Here is an 11,150-nt window from a genome sequence, read left to right as displayed (position 1 = left end):
GTCTGAAGTAATTCTGAGTATCACGCACACCGAGGATTGGGCATTAAACTTCCAGATGAGTGTCACTTACAATTGAATTTAACCTAGTACTTTATCCATTACGCCATGCTGCAGGGACCACTTCCATAACACCAAAGAGGAGAACAGTCGTCTGAATAATCCAGATAATACAAAAATAAAATTAAAAAGATTCCCAGACAATGCTGGGTAGGTACAGCCAGTAATTCATATTTCTTTTGTGGCCAAAGTAGAGAATAGTTAATACTCAATAACTTGTGAACTCCCCCCAAAAAGCAATAACACGTAGTTTACATGAAACGTCTTAGAATAGAATTATTTAAAAAAAAAAAACAAGTCTTAACGTGTGGAAACAATATTGAAAGAATCTTTTAAACGGTAAACAAATCTTACAAATCATTTCCATAGATTATAACTAGATGAGTTTTATTCTATTGCGTTTTATATAAGCTATGTATTGTTATTTTCTGTTGTTTACGAGTTCTCAAGTGTTAACTATTCTGCACTTTTGCATCTTTTAGCACAAATGACAGCGATGAAAAGATATATAGATTCCATTATTTTGGCATTAAAATGTTTTGATTTGAGTTATGTCTGCAAGCTGAAGACATTCTCCTACTTTTTTTTTTTTATAAAAAAAATAATGTTAGATGAGACAAAATTGCTGAGAAAGAGAGAGAGAAAGAGAGAGAGAGAGAGAAAGAAAGAGAGGGGCGAAGTTTAAAAAGGGAGACAACTCGTGAGTGACACCATTTTAGTCAGCACAGCAACAAAAAAGTGCAGCACATAATCCTCCAAGGCAAAAACACTCCGCGTCGTCACTTTCAATAACACTGAAAAAAAAAAAAAAAAATCAAAAAACGTTAAATATTTAAATGCTTATTTTTTCCTTTCTTTTCCTTATTTTTTATGACATAATTATTCAATTTTTAAAAAGTTCAGGACAATAAAGTTGGTAAATTTATAATACATAAATATATGTGTGCGTGTAGGTTTTATATTAAAATAATTTTCGAATCATGTTGCAAATAAGTAGTGTAGACCAAGGTATTCTGGTTATTTACAGCTGTTTCAAGGTAATGTTTATTTTAAAGTATACAACGCATTATAAAATTGTTCAAAACATCAGATCATCTTCAGAACAGAATTTAAGTAAGTACCCAGAAAAACAAATCAATAATAACGTCCCCAAAATTCAATTTCTACCAAAAGCAAAGAAAAAATCGCAATAATAGTTTAATAGACACCATGTTCAGGCAGTTTATCTTAAAAAAAAGTAGTCATTCAAGGGGTTTAACCCTAATATATTTTTAATTAATAGAAATAATTACAGATTAATATATATGCTGTGGTCAGGAAAAGATCTAGAAGTGAGACTTGTTAATCTTACTGATCTGGAAAACGTGTCGGAAACGTAACTGTCTGTGATAGGTGTAATGTCTTTACCAAATAAAGGGAGACCACCGCAGGTGTCACATGAGTTACGGCCCCTGGCGACATCCGGGGTAGGAGTCAGTCTGATATCCACCGAGCACGATATTCCTCGTTCGTTTTCTCTCTCTCGTCAATCTTCGTCCATCCTACAACCTCACTATGGTAATAACCGATATCTAGCAAGTATCGGTTACTTACCATAAGGATTATCACAATAGGGAATGAGATATAGAAAAGCTTTGTGTTATGCTACTAGCTGCGTCTGTGTAAGTAAAGAATCCAAGCCAATTACTGTGGTGGACATTAAAGTCACAAAATACATGTACTTGTGCGCTAGTATCAAAGGAGAGTGCTGTTTCTATGCTGCCAGAGATTTGATTGATTAGGATATAGTGCTGGGTCGAATGAGAGAATGGTAGAAAAAATATGAGTAGCTGGCGCTATGTTGCAGGTTAAGTCTAAAGCATGTAAAGGCCTGGTCATCTGGTTCTAGTTTTGATTCTCTAGTCAAGGGAGGGTATTTAATGATTTAACCCTACCAGACCTGAGCTACTGAATCTAATTTGCCCTGTGCCTGACCTCCTTGGCAAAATTGTGAAATCCAAATCTGGAGCTACAAAATTGCAACTCCTTCTTTCATAAACCACACCAGAATCTCACCTATTACCTGGTTGAATTATGCACACCCTAATTTGAACACTCGATCTTGATCTAGGTCAACTTGCATCATCAGAATTATCATCACTTTCTCCTTCATCGATATATTCAGCATCACTAGCGTTAATTGATTCAGAAACATACTCCTGATCACATTCGTCTTCATCTGAATCAGAATCTGTCACTTTATCCAACACTTGCTGCACCGTAAAACTCCTTGGTATCGCTCTTTTACTTGTCAAAGTGCTTGGTTCGTCACTAGTTCGCTTTATGGCTACTTTAGTCTACAAAACAACTCACAACTCTGCAAAAACAAAGAAAGCCATTTGCAGAACGTTAGGCTTGTGCTAAATCGAGGCTAAGCAGCGATTGGGTAGATATTTTTAGCTCCCTGACAACACAAAAGCATGTGGTTGGAAAAATACTGGTTTAGTGGTAACTCGGCATATAGCATTTTCAGAAATTACCGGTATATCGGTAATTTGGTTTGGTAGGGTTAACATCATCTAAATTAGTTCTAAGCCCGCAGATATTCATGAATGCAAGATTCAAGGGAGGAGGCAAATTGGTTTTGTTTCATTTTACGCCTGGTTTGATCATAATTGTTGATTGAACTGCCATTTTATTTTATTAAAAAGTTTCAGTTTAAGGGTGAGAGGTGCTGGACAAAGTGGTTGTATAGAATATCAAACATGCAACACAAGTAGACCATCTTCTGCAATAAATAAATATATATTCATTTAATACATAGGATCACATATATATATACACACATGTATGTGCATAGTTATGTGTAGGTATATCTAATCTATATATCTATAAAAGTGAACGTGTCTGTGTATCTATCTGTCTGTCTGTGTACATTTCCCTATGCAATAATTCTGTCAATTTTAAGTCTACAGACTTGAAATTTGATATACAAGGTACTGAAATTTGGGGAAATCTTTGTGATCGGTCTCCGGACAGAAATTTGGCTGTTAATGGGTCAAAGTTCAACGATTTGACCATTGATAACTCTGCCAAACTCCTCCGACAATTTTGGGTCTAAACACTGGAAATTTTAGATATTGGCTCCTTGGACATGGATCTAACTTAATAACTTGATATGAGCCCAGAACAATAAATATTAAGAGGTCATATTAGGGGTCAAAGTTAAAACAATTCACCACTTTTTTTTTTTTTTTTTGCTCAACATACACCTCCAAACACCCGGCCAAAGCCGGGCTGAAATGCTAGTATATATATAAAAGTGAAAGTGTCTGTCTGTGTGTGTGTCTGTGTGTGTACATTTCCCTATGCAATAACTTTGTCAATTTTTAGTCTACTGACTCGAAATTTTATATACAAGGTACTGAGATTTTGGAAAATGTTTGTAATCCGTTTTCGGCCAGACATTTTACTGTTAAGGGGTCAAATTTCAACGATTTGACCTTTGAGAACTCTACCAAACTCCTTCGCCAATTTTGGGTCTAAACAATTGAAATTTTAGATATAGATTCCTTGGATATGGATCTAACTTAATAACTTGATTTAAGCCCAAAACAATAGATGTTAAGGGCTCATAATAGGGGTCAAAGTTTTAAAAAATTTGACCTCTGCTCAAATTACTCAGACAATTTCTGGTCTAAACATTTGAAATTTTACATAAAGAGTATTCAGAGATAGGGCAAGCTTTTTAATTGGTTTGGGTCGAAATTTATAGCTACCAATATATAAATGTATGTATGTATGTATGTTTACATGTCTGCCTAAAACTTTCGACAGAGAGGACGAATTTTTACAAGATCCATATCGTTTTGAAGCTCGACCCTTCAGACGACAAATATTGAAAAATTGGCTAAAAACATTAATATCTTCATTTTCAACTGGGAACTTTTCTACAGGGAGGGGTCGCTTTTTTCGCCGATATTTTTGAAAGTCATCCGCTCTTTTTGTTGACCAGCCTTAATTAAAACTTACGTTACTTCCGGTTTGTAGGTTGTCGTAACAGCAAAGACGTCAGGTTTTTTCCCTGTTCTTTTCCTCCTTTGCGGTACGGGTTCGAGCCTGCATTCCTACTACCACTTTTTTTTTTTGCTCAACATACACGTCCAAACACCCAGGCAACGCTGGGCTGAAATGCTAGTCTATAAATATAAAAGCGAAAATGTGTGTATGTATGTATGTTCGCTTTTTGTGTATGTCCGAGAAAGGCTTTTTTCTGAGAAGCGATCGGTCGACTCACTTCTTAAAACTTTTTATATCACGTCTAAATGATAATATCTACGAGTTAACAATGGGGGTCACCTGTCTATTTAATTTGCTTGACTTTGAAAAGATAAATACTCAACATTTTTCGATCGCCGCATGTGCATTAAGCTTTTTCGTGTAATAAAAGCGAAACTAATTCTGGCGGCATTTTTCCGGAAACGTCCAAAAGCAATCAGCTTTGATCAATGTGGAGTTTCTCCTTATATCAGACAATTGCTATTCAATTTGAACAATCCTCTTTTTATGGGGAGCTGATTTTCCCCCACAACATCTTGGAGAAACAAAAAAAACAAATGCTGCCCTGTAAGTAAAGTAGGGAAAGCTTTTTAATCGGTTTGGGTTGAAAATTTTTAGTTACCAATATATAAATGTATATATGTATGTATGTATGTATGTATGTATGTTTGCATGTTTGCCTTAAACTTTCGACAGAGACGACGGATTTTTACAAGATCAGTATCGTTTTGAATCCGACCTTACGGACAACAAATATCGAAAAATTGGCTAAAAACATTAATATCTCCACCTTCAACTGGGAACTTTTCTACAGGGGGCGGGGGTCGCTTTTTTCACCGATATTTTCGAAAGTCATCCTCTCCTTTCGATTGTCTAGCCCTAATTAAAACCTACGTCACTTCCGGTTTAAATGTAAATAGCTGTGAGATATTAATTTCTAACAATTGTGCTCCCAAAGTAAAGATAGCGGAAATGAATACAGTTGCTGCAAATACGAGACCAAAGCCACCAAAGACGAAACGAAACAAGAAACCATACAGAAACACCCTGTTTCAAAAAACTGTCTCAGTTTCAACATTTCTTGTGTTACTGTTAAAATTTAAAAAAAAAAAAAAAAAAAAACTTTATTCAAAAAAAGTGTAAAAAATAACAGTTGATTATTTTTTATTGTTAAAACTTTTAAAAAAAGAAGAAAAATATTTAAAGAAATGTAAAAACACAAAGTTTTTTGTTGTTTTTTTCTGTTATGATACCGAGCAAAAGGTTCGATTTTTTAGGAAGAAAAGTTAGTATTAAAGATGGGGAGGGAGGGAGTATCTGCGCTTTACGTGGAGTTATCTCCCCGTGACGTGTTCAACAAATTTCATAATGGCTGACTTCCACACGCTCTCATAAGAACGTGTTTCTCCGCTGTAAAAAATTAAAAAAAAACAAAAAAAACTACTCGATCAAATTAAATGAATTTTTTTTTTCGGAGATCTTCAGTCCAAAACAAATACATACAATATAACTTTTTTGATATTTTCATTTTTGAATGTCTTGATTAAATTGTACAATTACCAAAAAACTAAAATAAAGTAAATTTTTATTCTTTACTTTCCTATAAATGAAGTATTGGTACTGGTCGCGATTAGAGTTCCCTGTCGAACACCCTAAAAAACACTGAATTCTCCCTTAGTTGCCATAGTAACTAAACGATCATGAATTTTTATCGACTTTGTTTTACTGTTTATGAATATTGAAATAAAAGACATTACTACACATTTATTAATAATATTTCACTTTTAATCACTTTTATCGACTTTTTTTTACTGTTTATGTGTCACTTTTATCGACTTTTTCTTTTCTTTTTTAAATAGCATTTTCTTTTTAAATGACTACGTTTTAACCTTACAATTGAATAAAAAAACATTAAACTTTAATTAAGCTTAGAAATACGATTTAAAATATAGCGCGGATCATAAGTGCAGTGCACTAGCACCCATTTTTTTTATTAATAAATGTTTAGTAATTATTTTTCTTTTAATATTCATAAACAGTAAAAACGTCGTCATTTAAAAAGAAAATGCTATTTAAAAAAGAAAAGAAAAAGTCGATAAAAGTGACACATAAACAGTAAAAAAAGTCGATAAAAGTGATTAAAAGTGAAATATTATTAATAAATGTGTAGTAATGCCTTTTATTTCAATATTCATAAACAGTAAAACAAAGTCGATAAAAATTCATGATCGTTTAGTTACTATGGCAACTAAGGGAGAAGTCAGTGTTTTTTTAGAGTGTTCGGCAGGGAACTCTAATCGTGACCAGTACCGAAGTATTTTTTAAAATATCAGTGTTGAAACAGGGATAGTTTTTTTTTTGTTTTTTTTTGGAAATGAGATTTTTTTTTTTTTTTTGTATGGTTTCGTGTTTCGTTCATACCGTTTCGTATTTGCATCGAAAGTATCCATTTTTATTTTGGGAGCGCAAGATTAGCCAAGAGGGAAGTAACTCATGAGTGAAATCATCAATGAATTACCTCCCTTAAGATCCAAAATCAAAAGCTTTTACTTACTATGAGTCGACGGGACGTGAGTCGGTATAGATAACTGTATTATGGTAGGAAGGAAGCAAGTTATCAGATTCCACATAAACTGAAACTGGTTGGTCAGTTACGTACTCAGTTGTTGTTGTTGTCGTGCCACCAAATGAATCAGCATCTGTTTAAAGAAAGTATAACTTCAGTATAAATCCTGAATTAAGTCTCAAGAGACAATGGATAATCTCTGTAAAACGCGTTTGAGAGTTTGTTAAGCAAGAGTTGTGCAATCAACAACCACATCTTTCCTGATCAGGCATTGCTTGAAGTCAGTGTTAAGTGCATTCCAAAAAAAAGTAGGACTATTACAAATATAAACAGAACTCTCTCTCTCATATATATATATATATATATATATATATATATATATATATATATATATATATATATATATATATATATATATATATTAATGAAAACAAATGGATGTAGTGTTTACCTGATATACGCAATGGTAAACTTCAAACTAATATAAATAATAGTATTTATATATAGAAAATTTAATCCCAACCGAATTAAAAAAGCTCAATATGCAATAGAGAGTAGATCTTATTATAAGAGAAAGAAAATCAAACCTGTAAGTTGAACTTTAGAATGAAATTTATTGTTCGACTGAATACTCCAATGCTGATTTCTTTATGTCCTCTGATGAGAAGAATGATAAGAATAGCATTCTTTGAAACTCTGCGGAATAAGGACTTTGTAAATTGTTTTTTGGAGTATTCAGTCGAACAATAAATTTTGATTGTAAAGTTCAACTTACAGTTTTAATTTTCCTTCTCTCTCTCTCTCTCTCTCTCTCTCTCTCTCTCTCTCTCTCTATATATATATATATATATATATATATATATATATATATATATATATATATATATATAGCAAATTATAGTGATTCAATGAAATTTAAAAAACCTTTATTTAAATCAAGATTTTTTATTATTCCAAGTAAGACAAAGAATACTTTAGAAATTTTATCTCCTCATCCTATAGGGTTTCGATTCCTGGAAAGAAAAATTACTCCAGAAATATGTCCAACTTGGATTTCTACTCTATGATGTGGATTACTCAATATACAGCTTGGATCTCATTACCTCACTGATTTAAAGGACAGTTACCGTGGATTTTACCGCGCAATTTGGAACTAAACCTTTATATCCTTTCTTCAATTTCTCCTGCTATGTGACTTCTATTTAATCAATTTTTAATTATGATTTCCCATTTCTAACTGACTTAAGCAAATAAGGTGAATACCGTTATATCTATTTGCTAATATTTGTTCCTCTGAAGAGATGGTAGGCATCGAAACCCTATAGGATAAGGAGATAAAATTTCTAAAGAATTCTTTGTCTAACTTGGAATAATAAAAAATCCTTGATTTGAATAATTTTTTTTTTTTAATTTCATTGAATCACTATAATTTGCTTTATTTGCTCTATCCTGTATATTGAGCAATTCCTATTTAGATGGGATAATACGTAGAATATTACGACCAGTAATATTTTGTAAATCTTATAATCACAGGTTTCCATACCAGCTGATTGTTAGATAAATCTATTTGGAAGTATATATATATATATATATATATATAAGTGTTGGGACGATTAATCGGAATCGGGAATTGGAAAAATCAGAACTTTTTGGGGTATCGGAATCGGTATCGGAATCGGAAAAATCATACTGTAATTTCCGATTCCAAACCGATTCTTTAAAATTTTTAAATAAAAAAATGAAACAAGCACAATTTTTTTTATTAGAAGTTGTTACTTAACAACATAAGACTGAGAAGGGCCACAGAATGAGTTATAAATCTCATTTACAAATTTAACATTGATTAACAGAGTTTAATTTATTTTTTTTATTGGACAACTTGCCTATTACCTTTGTAATCATTTCGCATCTATTCACTAAAATATCTATGTGCCCTCATCTGAGGGCGTGCATATGATTATTAAAGAGTTTTAAATGCTCTGAGCGGGGGGGGGGCTAAATTTCGTTGGCGCCAGCTGTACGTTGGGGTGTTTGTCATGGGCTTTTTCTGAAATAATTAAAGTTTTATGGCATCTCTTTGGATGCAAGGAATTCCTTCACGGTTGTGGTAATTGTTATTTCAAGCTTATCTGAAAACCTACGCCAGATGGAGACTCTCCAAACCTAATTTGTTTTTATTGGTTTTTATTGTAAACAAAGTAAATATTCTAAAGTTCACTTGCCTATTGAATATCACAGATTTTTAAATGGCCATATGATGTCTATTAAACTCTTCACACTTTAATATCAAATATTTAATATGCTTGGAATTTTTTTCTGACGCTAGTTTTGTCTGATCACCACATCCTTTGAAATATTTCATGTTTCCTTATATAGATAGTAAAAATATAGATGAAAATCTCACAAGTTTATCAAAACTTTGGATAGAATAGATAAAGAGCAAACATTGAGAAGTTTGTTAACTTAAAAAAAAAACTTTCACTTACATTTAAAATACCCAAAACATATGATATTCTACTTTTTTAGGCGATTATGTGTGAGCACACTGAAACGTTATTTTAGAATTTAGAATGGGGGTTAAGTTGTGCATATAAATATAATGCAAACTGATCCCATTTCGATACATGATAACTTTTTAAGCAATAAAGTAATTTTTACCACAAATTCTAAGGCCGGCCAGCAAGATCATAAAATCACATGTAATTGCTATATTTTTTCGTATTGCCACCCATACTTAGGGTTAGTAGTAGGGAAGGAGCGTGGTTTTTATAACTTTTAACAATACTATATATTAATAAAATAGCATGTGTGTTATTTATTTTGTGTGTCACAATTATATCCGAGTGACTGTTGTTTAATTATGGATTCCCATTTCTTATAATAAATAATTTTACCAAGAATTCTTCATAAGTTTTGATTTTGGTTTAAATGACACTTAAGTCATTTTTTTATAAATGATTTTACCAAGAATTCTTCATAAGTTTTAGTTTCAATTTCGATTATAGCTGATCGAACTCCAGTGATCCATTTATTTTTATAAATAATTTTATCAAGAATTCTTCATAAATTTTGGTTTCGGTTTCGATTATAGCTGAAGGAAGTCAAGCTGATGCACCAAAGTCATATGGATATATTTTTTATTTTTGAAATCGCAATTTTATAATATATAAAAATCGATAGAAAATTTACTCTATAATAATATATAAGAAGTTTGCAAGAATTAAAATATCATATTTAAGAGTACTTTATGACCTGGCTACGCCAGGCGTCCCTATTAGCTTAGATACATACTTTTGCAGTTTAAACAAGAGTTACAATTATATCAGAGCATCTCTATTTATGCCATGAATACCAACATCAATATATTACATGTGAATGAGTCCCGTGTTGAATTTCCAGAGGATCCGCTAATTGTTATTATATTATTATCTCGTTTTTGTTTTATTTTTGTTTTGTTTTTTTGTTTTTACAGCAAACAAATCAATTTAATAACCCACCAAATTTATATAATTAAAATAAAATTTAAACATTCGTTGAAGGAAGGCACATTATAGTTAACGGAGCCTATTGCCCTTTCCATGTTAAAAATGGTTTTCTATATAGTAACATTATTATTTAGTTATTCGTTCATAACAATGGGAGGAGGGGGGCGTTGTTAATATTTTGTTCTTACATCGTTTTCTCATTTTACCTACCAATCGTCGACGATTTTCAACTGTTTATAAAAACTTTTAAGTAGAATGTTGTACACTAACGATGAACTGATACAATTTGGCTTTGTTTGAAATAAAATTAAACCTTTTGTTATCTTTCAATTTGCAATACATTACAAGGAAAACATTTGAGAAAAAATATACCTGGAAATTACCCAGGGGTTTATGTAATAATTTGAAAATTTACAACAAAAATAAAAAAATTAAAAGAAATAAAAATTTAAAAAAGAAACCAACAAATCTTTAATTAAATATTTATAAATATTAAAAGAATCGAATCCGAATCGGGAATTGAATCGGAACTGGAAATTTGAATGGGATCGGTAATTGGATCGGAATTAGGAAAAATTTTGGAATCGTCCCATCTTTAATATATATATATATATATATATGTGGGTCCCCAAACAGAAAACAATATGGCTGATGAGAGCCTAGCATTATTTACCATTAACTGGTCCCCCTTATATTTGGCTTGAACCGACGGTACCAATATTTTTCTGACTTTCTGTACAGTTTTAAATAAATAAAGATTAAGCTCTTATATTGAAAATTTTTTCTTTGTAATCGAGCACTTTGTTGGAATTCTTTCCCATAAAACAGTAAACATATATATGCAATGAGCATATATATATATATATATATATATATATATATATATATATATATATATATATATATATATATATATATATATATATTTCAATGAGCGTGTATCTCGATAACAAAAAATGGCAAACAGACAATCAATGAGGACTGATGCAAATATGGGCGTCAAT

At 31.7% G+C, this 11,150-nt stretch overlaps 1 protein-coding gene across 2 annotated transcripts in view; it reads right to left on the bottom strand.

Moving 5' to 3' along the window:
* Positions 1-344: 344 nt before the first annotated feature.
* LOC145294052 (uncharacterized) overlaps positions 345-11,150 on the bottom strand; it is a 58,775-nt gene continuing 47,969 nt past the window's right edge. For both annotated transcript variants that reach the window (XM_080141042.1, XM_080141043.1), the window contains exons 4-5: positions 6,650-6,794; positions 345-851 (exon numbers count right to left, since the gene is read on the bottom strand). In XM_080141042.1, the coding sequence (XP_079997168.1) occupies positions 773-851; positions 6,650-6,794 (224 nt within the window). In that variant the 3' untranslated portion in view covers positions 345-772. The remainder of the gene's footprint in view (positions 852-6,649; positions 6,795-11,150) is intronic.

The sequence above is a fragment of the Euprymna scolopes genome, chromosome 15 (genome assembly GCF_053919585.1).
Source record: "Euprymna scolopes isolate OS-2025 chromosome 15, ASM5391958v1, whole genome shotgun sequence".
Lineage (NCBI taxonomy): Eukaryota > Metazoa > Mollusca > Cephalopoda > Sepiida > Sepiolidae > Euprymna > Euprymna scolopes.
The sequence above is the reverse complement of the archived record's forward strand: the minus strand, read 5'-3'. Positions and strand labels throughout refer to the sequence as shown.